General features: G+C 37.8%; 2 protein-coding genes across 2 annotated transcripts; both read right to left on the reverse strand.

The window, feature by feature from the left end:
* Positions 1–1,153: 1,153 nt before the first annotated feature.
* On the reverse strand, positions 1,154–7,832 carry zpax1 (zona pellucida protein AX 1). The gene is made up of 21 exons (NM_212718.2): positions 7,709–7,832; positions 7,539–7,636; positions 7,361–7,456; positions 7,144–7,268; positions 6,929–7,072; positions 6,737–6,841; positions 6,502–6,666; positions 6,336–6,432; positions 5,701–5,918; positions 5,144–5,297; positions 4,259–4,467; positions 4,072–4,189; positions 3,801–4,000; positions 3,621–3,735; positions 3,364–3,533; positions 2,615–2,721; positions 2,407–2,537; positions 1,925–2,114; positions 1,562–1,700; positions 1,391–1,493; positions 1,154–1,267 (listed from the first exon to the last, which is right to left on the reverse strand). Exons 1-21 carry the CDS (start codon positions 7,729–7,731, stop codon positions 1,191–1,193), a joined length of 2,784 nt encoding a protein of 927 aa, NP_997883.2. The 5' UTR covers positions 7,732–7,832; the 3' UTR covers positions 1,154–1,190.
* Positions 7,833–10,909: 3,077 nt separating this feature from the next.
* ttc32 (tetratricopeptide repeat domain 32) lies at positions 10,910–14,872 on the reverse strand. Its single transcript, NM_001025520.1, has 3 exons — positions 14,719–14,872; positions 14,433–14,599; positions 10,910–11,106 (listed from the first exon to the last, which is right to left on the reverse strand). The coding sequence occupies exons 1-3, from the start codon at positions 14,832–14,834 to the stop codon at positions 10,979–10,981; spliced, it is 411 nt and encodes a 136-aa protein (NP_001020691.1). The 5' UTR covers positions 14,835–14,872; the 3' UTR covers positions 10,910–10,978.
* Between the last annotated feature and the right edge of the window lie 1,140 nt (positions 14,873–16,012).

The raw sequence follows: 16,012 nt of genomic DNA on the forward strand, positions 1-16,012 counted from the left end.
TTCTGCATTTGCAAGCCAAATATTGCCCTATACCGAGCATACAGCTTTGACATACTCATGCTTTATTCCAAATGCCATAAGATAGCACTATAACAGGGTTGTCAAATTCTTTTTGAGCATTATGGTTTAAGTTTCAGACTTTCACAAAGCTAAATTCTAAGGATTATGCCAGTTAAAATATATACAAGTCAACATTAAGTGGATGGGGGAGGGCAAAATTAAAAAAAAGTTCATAATGTTCCTAAAACAAAGGGTGTTTAACAGTAAACTGTTTTGATCCATGGCAAAATGTCAACTACTAATAAATTGTGAATATAGAAAACAAAATAAAGAAACCCATATTGGTAAATAGTTAAACTTGACCATTTTGATGGAGTATTAGTGACTGGATGGGGGTCAGCCTGATTGGCTAACTTAACAAACAAACATAGTAAAATACCAGTTCAAGATAATTTTAGACCAACCCAATGTTAATTTAAGACAAGACCCCCATGCATACATCAAAAACATTCCAGCATAACTTGTAAACATCTGAAAAGTCTGTAAATGTCAAAAATTATCAAAACTGTAGAAGTGCAATACAACGTCACCCCATACCACTCTAGGTTTGAGTTTTGTATGAATAGTGTTTGTTCCTCAACAAATGGCTGCACCATGCAAATTAAATTTGATTTATAAATGTATATAAAATTAAGCCATTGTGATGTTATGTTTTTTTTTTATTGTTTGTTTCTGGTTTGCAAAAAAAAAATTAAAGCTATATTTGATAGATGCAATCCTGTTCCAGCTACTAATTTAACATTTTAGTGACTAGATTTGAGCTTAAAGCCAGTTTAAAATAAATCTGTTCATCATAAGTTAGTTTAGATGTTATACATATCCATTCGTTACAACACAGGTTTAGAGTTTAAGCATCTGCCTTTACAGCAAGTTCTAACAAGAAATAAAACAAGCTTTGATTAGACTTAAAGTTAGCAAACTGCCAAATTGAATACAAAAGGGATTAAGTAATTTGAGAACACCAAGTAAGCAGGGGTTAACATGTGTAACTCCTTTTCTGCAAGATTTAGATTGATCAGATAAACTTGGATTAAGTGGAGGGGAACCACTTAATACCATATAGAAACTCATTACACAAAAACTGCAGGACAGATTTAAGACTTGAACACTTTATTAAGATGAACCGAAAACTAAGAGCTCGAGAGGTGGATTTTTCCTGATGACAGCAATGTTCTTTGGAACCGGTCATTAGCCACATCTCTGCGAACTGGTGAGGAACAGAAGAGGAAAAACCCATTAAAATTCCACAAACTTGAATTTAAACAATGCTGCAAATGTAGAGCCTTTACAAATAAAATGTTTAGTGTAGCAACAAGAGTGAAGGGCAAACCTTTGTTTCTGGAGTTTAAAGGATTGGGAGAAGGGCACTGTCTCTGGCAGATTCCATCAGCCTGATTGACAGCGCAGAGCACAGCATCACAGTGCACAAAAATCTGAGGGGACAGAACACGTCAGTGATGCAGCCTAAATGCACAGGTCAGCCATTTCAAGAGCCATTTACCTGATCTTGGGAGACGACGCTGTCCTTCATAAAAGTGAACATCTTGATTTCAAAGTGCTTCACATGAGTTGGGTACTGAGCCATTTCAGGAGTCACAGAGTGGAAATGGGTCCTCCGAGTGTCACCCAGATTCACACAGCTGGTAAAAAAGGATGTAAATGCTGAACAAACTGGAAGTTATGGCAATAGAAACTTTTCATTGGACACTGGGATGATTAATGTATTATTAATAATGAAGCTAGTGTTGCATTGAGAAGGCAAGATGCAAAGATTGCCTAAACCAAAAATGTAAACAGCCCCCTTTTTATTTAATATAAAAAAATAAAAATAAAAACCAAAATAAACCCAAGTGCAAATACTTGCCCATCTACAATCAGATCCCATCTTGGAGTGGATTCACGGCCTTCATTCACAGTAGCCCAACAGTTCTCCAAGACAAGCTCTATCCGAGGATCAGTGGACTGAAGCAGCATCACCTCAAAGAATAGAGGACTTCTTAGGTAACGTGTGACCGGGTAATCCTCCTCTGCATAGAAGTTACTATAAGAACCATCTGGGTGGAGAGAGTAAGGAGTCAGTTGTCAAACATTTGTCCAAATTAGACTAGGAGAGAAGGGGGGGGGGGAATAAAAAAAAATAAAAATAAAACCCACATGACAGTTTACATCCAATAGATTGAAAATTTTTAGTTTATGAACTACTGGAAGACTATTTAGTTGTGTATGTTTACCGTGAGGTCTAGGGCCAGAGAACCAAACCTTTTGGAGACTGCTAGTTAATGTGGAGCTTGATAAGTAAAGATTAGCTTGGTTTGTCAGTTATAAGTCAAATTAATTCCAACATACCCAGAGCAAGCCTCATCACAACATGTAGCTCCCCATAACCAGTCTCCACCATAGGGGCCCTAACCAGCGGTTGTGAGGTAAACGAAATCATCTGGGTTTCATTTAGCGTGTAAAAGCAGGACACAGTCACTCTAACAAACAAGAAAGAGCATGTTAGGCCTCAATATATATATAGCAAGCATGACACACCAATAATATTGCATCTCACCGATAATCTGGAGAAGGACTAGCTAGTTCTTTGTTTGCTTGTTGGAAAACCTGTAGTCCGTCACCCGAAGTGATTTCATTCTGATACATCATGACTCCATCATAAAACTAAATGAGACAAATGCAAAGATCAGAGTTAAGACAAGTTATTAATAATGGTCTTAATACAGCTAAACAGAAGCTAGAAGGGCCATTTATAAGAGTTAGAAATGAATTTGAAGGGCTTACCAAGGGTTGCAGATGAGACCAGCATTGATCATACATATCACATGCTCCTCAATTAGTTTGAAACTCAATTTAGTTTTAGCCATATTAGTCTCAACTCATTTACACCCAGGTCTCAACTCATTTACTTAAACTACCCATGAACAAAACCTTCATCTCTTCCATAATTAACCAGTGATGGACATGACTAGCCTAAACTGAATGTGCCTCACAGGTGGGCTTGACAAACCACCTGTAGAGCACTGATCTTATGCTAGCAACCAACACTATTTATACTGGTCTAAGTCCATATCCTTATTAGGTAGCTATAAAAAATACACAGAACTTTAAATCTTTAGCAAGTGGTTAGGAAATTGATGGATTGGATCCCTATTGGTTGGCTCAATAAAGGATTGGGGGGGGAGAATAAAAAAAAAAAAAAAATTCAGCAAGTCTTGGGTCCTAAAATATAGTATGCGTGCAGACCTAGTTTTAATGTCCTAAATTCAGACACCCTTAAACCATTCAAATGTAATGTCTCAATACCGTTCTAGTGGTTCCACAACTGTTTGCGTCAAAAGAGAAGTAGGCAAATCGGTCATTGCTGAATTTAGGCCTGCATGAGGGATCCTGTAGTCTGAGGTTCTTGGGGACAAGCTGAGGTACTGATTCTACCTTCACTGCAAGGGCTGATATCGAGCCATTGCTGAAACACTCTGGGGGAGAAAACATTTGGATAAAATGTCATGCAAAGTAAAAGCTTTTGTTGGTCTTGATTTCAAATTAACAATACTAAGACATACCGGTCATAGTCATTGGAAAATTGCAAGCCAGGGAAAAGTCACTTAAGCTCCTTTTACTGACAGGCTCCCATACCAACACATCAACCCGTGCCCTCAAGGATGTAGAGTACATCAACTGCAAAGACAACAACATTTAAGAGCAACAAGAAATACAGAAAGAGGCAAAAAGCAAAGTCATACCTCAAATGCAACATCAAGAGACAGGAAAGGCACCGCCAAGGTCAAGTGAGTGCCATTGTCTCTAATGCCATACTCTGCTCTCAGTTCTTGATTGAGATCACGTGTACCCAGCATGATGTTGTAGTCAACGCCAAGATTTCCATTAGATATGGTGATGTAGAACTGCTCTTTATCACAGGATCCAGTCACAGTTGGGAGAACTGGATGGGGAATGGCAGTTAGTTGAGAACTCCCTACATTAAAATACAGAGTTTTATGTGCAAACACTTACCGATATCTTGAAAGGTTACTTGAACAGATGTGACATAGGAGAATGCAACGTATTCAGGAACAATCATAAAACCGTAGATGATTGGAAGAGTATACGTCGTAGCCAGCAGATCAGTTTGCTGCAATTAAATGGTTCAGTGAGAAGCAACAAAACAGCCCCACATATTAAGTCAATGATTAACACTTACAGTTCTCACAACCAATGTATCAGTGAAAGGGACATTAAGTCGAAATGATTTGGAGCCATTTTGGAAGACTTGATCCTGTATGTTGAAGCCCCTTGCATTGGCCTCCATCACAGTGAGGACAACCCCGGAAAAGGTGATGTTTACCAACTCAACATCATGAAGAAATGGACCCAAGACCACATCAAATATCCTTTGTTCCACCACAGTGACTACAAGACAAACAAAGTAATCAAACCAAGAAAAGACTTCATAAACTAGCATCAAATGCCATTAAACCAGGGGTGTCCAAACTCATGCTGGAGGGCCAGTGTCCTGCATAGTTTAGCTCCAATTTCCTTCAACACTCCTCCCTGGACGTTTGTAGTATACCTAGAAAGAGCTTAATTAGCTAGTTCAGGTGTTTAATTGGGGTTGGAGCAAAAATATGCAGGACACCGGCCCTCCAGGACAGAGTTTGGACAGCCCTGCATTAAACTATTGAAGAACATATGGGCAAGAACATGCAGTAAGACTGGAAAACTGCTACAATTGTAATTAGGGATGCACATTAGGTTTCAGCATTGATACTCAATGTAAACATTTGTGGTTAAGGAGCATCAATAAAGTTTAATGCATGTAGAAACAATTCTTAATTATGCATTCAATTTCTGTACCCACTATTGTTTTATTGCCCTGAAAACAAGTCAATGGCTATTAAACTTTGCTCCATTTTATTTAGCTATGCTTTCACTCACTTACAAGATACTAGTTAATCAAAATAAAGCTACATTTACCTAATGTAACCATTTAAGTCACTTGGTGAAATTACTAAAACTGCAATAAATTTTATGTCATTTGAGAAATACGGAGCAGCCCTACTTGTAAATGTCAGAGTCAACAACTCACGGTCAACAAGCTGGAGTGGTCTAGGCATAAGAGGGGTCTTGACAGGGAAGAGTACCCTGTATCTAGTTGAATCCATGCCTCCCTCACTCCACAGCAACTCCAACATTGGCTCGATGACATATCTGGTGTGGTACAGGTTTTCCACAACACCGCTCTACAAAAACAGAACCATTAGCTTGGGCTCAAGAGTTAAGCTACGGTCACACTAGAGTTTGTGCAAAATTCTGTTATACACCACTGCGAAAGGGGCAGGATTAAACAAACTTAGCCATTTATAAAAAAAAAACTAAAATAAAGCGATTTCTCCATGTTTTAAAATTCTGTCCAGAGAGGTCATGTTTTGATCCTCGATTGGTCTGGCGCAGTCAAGCGATGCGATTTCGCAGTTAGCAGTTCACCAAGCTTGAACTTTGCACCGCAGCAATCTGCGAAACTTGACGCATGACCCTGCATTTCCGGTCTGACGCATTCATGTGCATAAGGATGAAGGTCTATGGGAGGAAAAGCCCAGTGTGACCACAGCTTTAAAAAAAGGCTAAACTCATGAGAAAACAAACCTTGGTGTAGCCATCTGGTCCACCGATAGGCAATTTCATTACAATGAAATCATCATTCCTCGTTAAGATGAAGCCTCTAGCAGCCATGTGCGCAGAGTCAATAAGCCTTCCATCTATTCCCATTAACATCTCATGGATAATGATGTCAGATGTACCCAATAAGTGATTTTTCCAGGGGAAAGACCAGGTGATCATTTCATCAGTGAAAGAAAGCCCACCTGCATACGAAGAAACGGTTTAGCCTTGTCAAAGCCAGAACTTCAGGGTTTACCAGTCAAAAGTACTATGGCTTATGGATAAATTTAACTGCAACCCAGTTTAGGTTTTGCACTGACAAATTAGTAATTTAAAATGTATTTATTTTATTTTTTTAAATTGACCCATTTAAGATCATGTGAACGAAGCCCTCAACATTCACCAGTTAAAAATGGGAATTTACAACATTTTAGTAGGCCCAAAAAGTCCCCTTTTGCATTACACCCCCATTTATTGAAATTAAATGGTCCAACAAGTCATGGTTAAGTATTATTTTAGCTCAGGTTATGTCACACCATAGGACATGGTAATTTAAGTGCCTTTTTTCCACTTCATTCTTAGAAATTCTGTAAAAAGGAATTGGAGCAAAGCACACCTACCAATTGGACATGCGGCAACAGTATCCAACATGGTTACGGACCACTGTTTCTTGAAGTAGGTGGTCACCTTGATGATCTTCATCGGCACTCCACTTACCTGTTACAGCAGTTGCAATATTAGCTAAAAGAAACCTACCAAAGCAAGCTTTAAGATTCTAGTACTTACATTCTCCACATAAGTCTCTGGCATATCATAACCAGTTCGGATGGCCAATCGAGACCTGGTAGTTGTTATTCCATGTCCTGCCTTTAAGGCATCCTCCAAAACCATGGCTTTTTGTTCAGGCGTGAAAAACACCATCCTCCAGATGTTGTATTTGGATGTAATGGCCTGGGAAGCAGACACTGGATAAAATGAAATGTGCCAAGTGGATTCAAATTAAAGCCTTGAACCTCCATACCTCAGAAACCGTGCCGGCCCACTGATTAGATGAAAATGCTCTGGCCAGTTTAGGCTTTTGCCTACGCAAAGCTGTAATCTCCTCTGGCATTCGATTAACAGAGACCTACAGAAGAAATCAGTCATTAATGAAATCTTTAAACATCCAAAAGATCACCTTTCATGTCAAGTGGCAAACAACCCAAGCCTTTACCTCCATATAATTGCGTTCGCAAAGGATTTCCCGAGAAGCCCATCGGTCGTAGGTACAGGATTTAGTCACTGGATAAACGTCGCTCTGCATGTTATTACGACCACGTACCCGGACACGCATGTCAACCTCCATGACTGTATCATCCTGAATTAAAATTACAGAGTTAACAAATAAGGAAGGATAACAGTAGTTTGCAAAGTCAGAGAGCCAGTTACCTCATCGCCTGCAAAACAGTTAAGAATAGATGCAAAAATTCTGTGGTTACCCCAAGGATCAGAGTCTACACTAAAACCACATTTTGCAGCCAGGGCTGGGGTTAGAGGTTCAATTTGGGATCCATCTGAAGGAGAAAAATGGGGAGAAAGTCAGTTAAGAGGATGCAAATAACCAGATTTCCAGCATTGGCTATTACGGTGTTAAAGAGACACTTACTGACAACATCAATCTCAACCTGGTTTCCGAAAGCTATAGACTTGTCTATGGTTAGCTTCATATAACTTCCCAGACATTCAGTCCTCAGGCCTGTTCCTGGGGAAATAGTAAAATAGAAGTAAGTAAATGGAGACAACAGGAAGAACCAATAGATTCAGAGGAATATACAAGAACATACTTTGGTTAAAATTCTGTGCTGCCACCAAATCAAAATTTTTCACTTGTTGTTCAACGAACTTTTGGGACAAAACCACAACCATCAACAGCCATAGAGTACTGAAAGGAAGAAATACTAATGAGTAACAAGCAAGATAAACAAAACCCCATATACAAAAAAATTTAACTCACCAAATCCCAAGAAGCCATGACATCCTTGCTCAAATAACAGGCCCTTCTGTTTCCAGGTGGTCAAATGTTATAGAAACCACCACAATTTAAACCCTTCAAGCTACAACAGCTCAAAGCAGTGTATGAAACGCCGTTTGAAAGGAACGGTATAAAAGGGATCTTGTGCACAGGTGATGCCAATCAGCAACTAAACACCAGGTGTCATGAGTTAATAATCATGAGCAGCATTCAGAGGGAGAATTCCTAAAGATCATTGGATTACATGCAAGTTTCTGAAAGCAACAGAAACTATTTCAAATTCAAAGATGTTTTTAATAACTACTCCAGGCCCTAAAATGATAGAAATATTTGATTTTCTTTAGTTTTATATGCTATTATCTACAAACATAATTAAATGGTCTTGTTTAATTCTGACAAGCTACACCCAGATGCTATAAAAGCTCTTATAAAATGCAACAAAAGCAGTATACAAAAAGCATAATTACAAGCAAAATACACTTTTAAAGAATGTGTTTATTTAAAAAAATTGTTGCATCATTGGTGATTTAATGGTATATTTTACAAAAGTTACACTATGTAGTTTGGCTGCTTTTTTGCAAAAAAAAAAAAAAGGTTTTGAGGGACCTGAAAACTTTTTTTCTCCACATTTCAAAGCACAAGTGTTCAGAAACCAACATTACTGTGTAAAACAAAGAACCATGAAAATGCTTACATCAAGTGTGTTCAGTGTGTGTGTACCGTGTTGCAATCTCAAGCATCACAAGCTGTTTTCTACAGCTAAAAAAAAAATAGCTAGAAATAAATGACCCCGGAATGTTTTTAGGTGGAAAGGCATACATTAAAAAATATTTAATTAAAAAAAGCAGACTAGAGGATTGTGTTGTTTGCTGTTTACAACATACATGGGACATGGGATCAGCTTTCACTGCTATGCAGATGATGCTCAATTATATATTTTAACTAAACCTGATGAGATGTCTGAACTGTCTAAGCCAGGGGTGTCAAACTCAATTCCTGGAGGGCCAAAGCCCTGCAGTTTAGTTCCAACCCTGCTCCAACACACTTACCTGTAGGTTTCAAACAAGCCCTGAAGGACTCAATTAGTTTGATCAGGTGTGTTTAGTTAGGGTTGGAACTAAACTGTGCAGAGCTGCGGCCCTTTTGGAACTGAGTTTGACACCTGTGGTCTAAGCTAACTGAGTGTATTAAAGATTTTAAAGACTGGATGACTAACAATTTTCTTATCTTAAACTCAGACAAAACAGAATTATTACTTATTGGGCCTAAATCTTGTACACAGCAGATCTCGCAACTTCACCTCCAATTAGAGCAGGGATGTCAAACTCAATTCCTGGAGGGCCGTAGCAATGCAGTTTAGTTCCAACCCTGCTTCAACACACTTACCTGTAGGTTTCAAACAAGCCTGAAGGACTCAATTAGTTCGATCAGGTGTGTTTAATTAGGGTTGGAACTAAACTGTGCAGGGCTCCGGCACTTTAGGAAACGAGTTTGACATCCCTGAATAAGAGGGATACAAAGTTAGCATTAGCTCTAGTATAAAAGATCTAGGTGTCATATTAGACAGCAATTTAACTTTTGAAAATCATATACTCCATGTCACAAAAACTGCCTTCTTTCATCTGAGAAATATCATTAAGTTACGAAGTATGCTATCCATCTCAGATGCATTATGAAGTCTTATTATGACTTCTAGACTGGATTACTGTAATGCTCCGTTCGCTGGCTGCCCAGCATCCTCTATTAACAAACTTCAGCTAGCTCAAAATGAGAGTTCTTACCAGTTCTAGAAAATAAGATCATATCACCCAATTTTATCCTCCTTACACTGGCTGCCTGTTAAGTTTCGTATTGAATTTAAAATATTGCTTCTCACCTATAAAGCTCTAAATAATCTAGCTCCTGTTCATCTAACTGACCTTCTGTCTCGCTACAATACAACCTGCTCTTTAAGATCTCTTTAAGAATAGCAAAGTCGAGTAAAGAAGGTCGAGCCTTCTCATTTATGGCTCCTAAACTCTGGATAATCCTGATAATGTCCGAGGCTCAGAAACACTCTCACAGTTCAAAACTAGATTAAAGACCTATCTTTTTAGTAAACATACACTCATCACAAAGCGGTATGATGCATGAATGTGCTCCATGCATGTTTTTTGCATCTCGTTTATACAGTATATCAGAGGTCACCAACCCTGTTCCTGGAGAGCTACCTTTCTGAAGATTTTAGTTGCAACCCTGACCAAACACACCTGTTTGTAATTATCAAGTGCTGCTTTAGGTACTATTAATTAGTTCAGGTGTGTTTGATCAGAGTTGTGACTGAATTCTGCAGGAAGGTAGCTCCCCAGGAACAGGGTTGGGTGACCCCTGCAGTATACACTATATAGGCCCCCAGAGACTATGCAGTCATTGAAGCGATCTAAGACCTGTGAAGAGATGATCTCAAGGTTTCCATATTCCCATACCAGCCCATATCCTGAGAAGCTTCTGTGGTGGTCATGGAGAAGTAGAGAGCATGAGTCTGATTCCTGTAAGACTCCAGAGACAGAGTCTTTGCTGATGTCAAGCGTTCTCCAACCTCCGGCGCCTAGACTGCAGCTCTGCACAAGACGTTTGGCCATAGGAGAAATGGTCATGCCCAACCGAGCTTGTTTTTCCTTGAGTTTTTTTTTTATCCTTCACTTTCACCAATTGCCGCTGTCGCCACTGTCTTGCTTGGTTTGGGACTTGTAAAGCTGTGCATCACTGGATTTGTTCTTCAGTGTTTGGACTTTCAGCAGTGAATATTAAACCACACTGAACTGAACTTAAACTCTGAAAACACTGTTTCAATTCACTATAATCTTCTATGTGAAGCTGCTTTGAGACAATCTAAATTGTAAACGTGCTACAGAAATAAAGATGAATTGAAAAAAAGGTATGCCTTGATGATGTATTAAATAATAAAAATGCATTTTTATTCATGTTCATGAGTCCATTTCAATAACTTTAACACTGTTGTTTCTGTACATTAAATTAAAACAATGCAAGGGAAACTATTTCCATTTTTAAATATCAAGTCGACATGCAATTTAAAATCAACAATTAATCAAAGGTGAAATGCACACTTATGCATTTTAATCAGAAGAGTATTGAAACCTGCAAGTTTTGGAGACGTGTGAATGAAACTTACAAATACACAATCACATGCTCACAGAGTTGGTTCAATCATAGCATAGGTTCAATCAACAGTCAAAATTCAGAAACAAGCTCTCAGTAGCCTCTCTTCACCTTTTCTTCTCTGTCCAGAAGTGTCTGATTCAAACTTTCTTTAGCATCTTTGAAATCAGGATTCAGTTCCAGGACTCTGCGAAAGTCTCCTTCAGCCTCCTTGAAAAAGCCTTAGGAGAAAACACAATGCAGTCACAATGAAGTCAAACAGCGCCCCATAGTGGAACATTACAGACTGACAGAATGCTCTGAAAAGAGGAGAAAATCTGGATGCAGACCTGGTGCAGTGCAATCTGAGCTGCATCCCAAGCTTTATAATGCGCCCACCTAACCCCACCCCTAACCCTACCAGTCACAGTGACGTCAATCACTTCATTAAGTGCATTGCATTGCATTGCTGAGTGATGCAATATCAGCTTGCATCGTAAAGGCTGCATCCAGATACTACTGGAAAAAGGTCCCAAATAAAGTAGGACCTTCTTAAAGGGATAGTTCACCCAAAACCAACATTTGTGTCACCATTTACTCCAGTGGTTCCCAAAGTGGGGGTCGCAGAACAATGAAGGCAGGACGGGGTTGCTTGGTGATTTCTAATTAATGTTACCATATTTTATCCATAAACTATTGAAGATAAAAGTTGTAGTTTATGGTTTTAGTCTTTAGATTTTTTTCTATTGGATTGTGACCCTTGTTACCCTCAGATGCAGCAAACAGATTTTATGGCACCAGGTTAAACTTTCTGGCACATTTACAGCGCTCGCATACATTAAAAAAAAAATTAAACAAAGAATACACATGGATTGTATTGGTATGTGTGCACAGTTGCATGGAAGTTTTTTATATTTATACACAGCTCAGAGCATATTGGGGGTGGCAAGTCAGTGGCATTATTTATTTTTTTTTTTTTGGTGGTTGCGGAGAGAAAATTTTGGGAACCCCTGATTTACTCAACAGGATCCAAAACAGTTTGATAATTCACTTCTCTTGAACAGAAAAGAAGATATCTTGTAGAAAGCTGGAAACCTTTAACCATTGACCTCCACAGTATTTGTTTTTCCTTCTATGGATGTCAATAGTTTTCAGCTTTCTTCAAAACATCAAAACAGTTTAAAGAAACTCTTAAACATTTGAAACAACTTGAGGGTGAGTAGATTTTCAATTTTGAGTGAACTATTCCTTAAAAGAGATTTATATTTGCTGAATTTACTCCCTGGCCATGCAGGATGTGTGATAATGCTTTTTTTCAGTAGAGGATATAATGATTTTAGTTGTACCCATGATTCTCAAGTCAATAGTGATCATCTCCTTTATGATCAAAAACAAACAAACAGGCAAAACAAAATTAATACTCATGGCTTCAAAGCATAAATTGTGTGTTTTTTTTTTTAACAAAAATAATTAGCCTGTGAAAGAAACTAAACATAATTTACCTTAAATCCACAGCTTCATCAAACAGTCTGGATCACGATTCAGAAGTATTATGTTAAGTTTTGTCTGTACGTGTCTTTTGATTCTCAATATGCATTATACGCTTTGACTCATTATAACTAAGAATCATGGTTTAACCTAATAAACATTTTTATTGTTCCACAGAAGTAGAAGACAAAAAGTCACTATCTTTATTATGGCAGGTGAAATGTTACAAAATATACATAAAAATATACATTTAAATTTTTAGGTAAACTACACCTTTAAAGGGTTTGTTAACTCAAAAATTCAAATTCTTTATTTATTACTCACCCTCATTTTGTTCCAAACGGCAAGACCTTCGCGCATCTTCACAACAAATTAAGTTATTTTAGATAAAATTACAAAGCTCTCTCATCCTCCATAGACCGTAATGGGCTATATGCAAAGCTAATGTTTTTCAGCCAATGATGAGCTTCCGGTGAAAGGTTAATATGATTTTCAATTCCATAGGTTTCCTTTTACAGCATCGATTAATGTAAGTAATGTACTTCAAATATAATCAGTTAAATAGACTAGCAAATGCACAAAATTAGTTAACTGGGGGTTTACATTTTGTGCGCAAAAATGTTCTTGGAGATTTATATGATTATAGTTGAAATACTGAAGTCAGAATGCTTAGAACAGGGCTGCCCAAACTCGGTACTGGAGGACCGTTGTCCTGCAGATTTTAGATTTTAGCTTCAACTTGCCTCAACACACCTGGACGGATGTTTCCAGAAAGCCTGGTAAGAGCTTGATTAGCTAGCCCAGGTGTGTCTGATTAGGGTTTGACCTAAACTTTGCAGGAAACCGGCCCTCCAGGACTGAGTTTGTGCACCCCTGGTTTAGACAATGTTATTGGTTCCTTTTCTAGACTTCACTTTCTATAAAATGGATAAACGGGCTCTCGGATTTCGTAAAAAATATCTTAGATTCTGTTTATAAACCTAAACACAAAAGAAAATAATTTGAAGCAAGCTGAAAACCTGCAACCTCTGACTATAGTAGGACATTTAAACTATTAATGAAGTCAATGGTTAGTTTTTCACCTTTCTTTAAAATATCTTCCTTTGGGTTCAACAGAACAAAGAAAATTGAGGTAAAGATAGTTTTATATTCATACATTTATTTAGTGACAACTTGTGACATTGTCGCTATACTGTTTACTACGGTACTTTGAACACAAAAGAAGATCATTTGAAGCATGCTGAAAACCAGCAACCATTATGAATGAAGTCAATGATTAGCTTTCCACCATTCTTAAAAATATCTTCCTTTGGGTTCAACAGAACAAAAAAAAAAACGATAACATTGAAGTACATTTGGTTTTATATTTGCACATTAATTCAGTGAAAACTTGTGACGCGCTCCTTATATTGTTTACCATGCTACCTTAAATATTCGGTATGAAAAGCATGCAAGTATGACTTCAAAACAACATATATTTAAAGGTGAAATAAGTAACAACGGGTGACAGTGGTTAGCACTGTCGCCTCACAGCAAAAAGGTCACTGGTTCAAGGCATTTCTGTGTGGAGTTTGCATGTTCTCCCCAGTTCGCTTGGGTTGCTCCAGTTTCCCCCACAGTCCACAGACACGCAGTATAGGTAAATTGAATAAACTAAACCATAGTGCATATGTGTGAATGAGTGTCTATGGATGTTTCCTAATACTGGGTTGCAGCTTCAGCTGGATCTGCTGTGTATAACATACGCTGGATAAGTTGGTGGTTCATTCCTCTGTGGTGACCCCTGATGAATAAAGGGACTAAGCCGAAGCATAATGAATGAATAAAACAACAGCAATATTTGATTGACTGTAACAATGTTGTACTTTGTAATCAATATAGCTACTATAATTTCCCTATTTAGAATTTGCACAGAATACTGCTATATTACTTTAAAGGCTTGAAACAATTAAACGCGAGTAAATGATGACATAATTTCCCCTTTTGGTGAACTATCCCTTTAAACAGGTTAATATTTACAGCACTGAGCTAAAATGTGTTAAAACCTAGTGCCTAAGTTATTGGTTAAACTTATACCAACCCAATCTGTAACGTATCAATCCTCTGTTATAAAGTGGCACTTCAAACTGTCTGTTGATGTGAATGGCAGAGGTGTAATCATCCATGGCTTCATAGAAATCCACCCGGAGATACTTCACCTGTCCTCGATTATTATAGGCGATGGCCAAATCTTGACCATTACAGTCTCTAGATACACAAAAACGTTATTATTAGTGAAGATACATGAAGTTTAGCTCAGCTTCAAGCTATCAGTGTCCGTGCTAATGTTTAGTAACGTCTTCTACCAAATAGAATGACGGTAATACCTGGATTTGGTACAGGACTCGATGAACTGTGTGTATAATTCCTCTGCTCGTTTATAATTCTTACTGTTAAACTCTTCATGCGCTTTTTGTAGGATCTTTAGCTCGCTGTTCTCCATGTAACGCTGCTCTTGCTTGCACTAGCCACCTCATGAATATTAATTCGTTCGTGATGAAGTTGCAGCGTTTCTGGTTTAACGTCATTAATATTTATAAGTTGGATCGTTTGCAGCGATCTGATTGGATGTGTCAATGTAATGGCGGCATGTGAGCGCCGCCTTCTGAGCTGGAGTGTAATATTTAGCGCAATACGAAAACGCTTCATCAGGGGTCACTGAAGTTATTTTAAGTTAGTTCATTTTGCTCTTTGTATTTGGGAACTGTACCTCACATATTTTGGCATCTTTATTCATTCATTCATTCATTCATTTTCTTTTCGGCTTAGTCAATTTATTAATGTGGGGTCGCCACAACGGAATGAATCGCCAACTTATCCAACTTCTTTTTACCCTAGGATCAAAGTATAATTTTGCTTTCGACCAACTTAAAAAAAAGCAATTTCTTACAGATAAATCTATACATTTTTCCTTATTTTATAGTTTTGACTTGGTTGAAACTGAAAAAAAATGCAATTTAATATTAATCAAATTTATTTATTCTGCCCAAGGAAAAAATACATTGATTTAAAGGTAAAATGTTATAAATTGTTATAGACGATGAATAAATTGAATTGCTTTGGTTCAACATAAAATCAAAATCAAATATTGTGTTTGGACTAAACTATAATAAAAATTAATACAATTAATAAATAAATAAATTCATTTAATTATTTATTGTCCTTTGGCTTAGTCTCAAAGCCAAAGCGGAATGAACCGACAACTATTCCAACATATGTTTTACACAGCGGATGCCCTTCCAGCTGCAACCCATCACTGGGAAACATCCACACACTCTCATTCTCACACATACACTAGGAACAATTTAGCTTACCCAATTCAGCGCATATCTTTGGACTTGGGGAAATTCAAGCACCCAGAGGAAACCCACGCCAATACAAGGAGAACATGCAAACTCCACACAGAAATGCTAACTGACTCAGTCGAGGCTTGAACCAGCAACCTTCTTGCTGTGAGGCGAGAGCGCAACCCACTGCGCCACTGTGCGGATTTTGACATCTTTATTTCATTTTTATCTGTATTCTGAAAACAAATTTTAATTACAATAATGTGAGTAAAGTGAATAAACTTTTTGTTATTAATCTAATTATTTTGTTGATTAAGTTTCATATTCATGTGTA

The sequence above is a fragment of the Danio rerio genome, chromosome 20 (genome assembly GCF_049306965.1).
Source record: "Danio rerio strain Tuebingen ecotype United States chromosome 20, GRCz12tu, whole genome shotgun sequence".
In the NCBI taxonomy this organism is placed as follows: domain Eukaryota; kingdom Metazoa; phylum Chordata; class Actinopteri; order Cypriniformes; family Danionidae; genus Danio; species Danio rerio.

What these genes read in the sequence shown, in the direction of transcription:
- zpax1 (NM_212718.2), bottom strand. Translation starts at nt 7,731, where the DNA reads ATGTCATGGCTTCTTGGGATTTG. An exon ending in TGTTGCCGCATGTCCAATTG is followed by an intron (nt 5,919 to 6,335) that starts GTAGGTGTGCTT and finishes CTTCGTATGCAG; the next exon opens with GTGGGCTTTCTTTCACTGAT. An exon ending in GTTGTGGAACCACTAGAACG is followed by an intron (nt 2,722 to 3,363) that starts GTATTGAGACAT and finishes TGTCTCATTTAG; the next exon opens with TTTTATGATGGAGTCATGAT.
- ttc32 (NM_001025520.1), bottom strand. Translation starts at nt 14,834, where the DNA reads ATGGAGAACAGCGAGCTAAAGATCCTACAAAAAGCGCATGAAGAGTTT. An exon ending in GAGTCCTGTACCAAATCCAG is followed by an intron (nt 14,600 to 14,718) that starts GTATTACCGTCA and finishes TTGTGTATCTAG; the next exon opens with AGACTGTAATGGTCAAGATT. An exon ending in ATTGATACGTTACAGATTGG is followed by an intron (nt 11,107 to 14,432) that starts GTTGGTATAAGT and finishes TTTTCTCCTAAG; the next exon opens with GCTTTTTCAAGGAGGCTGAA.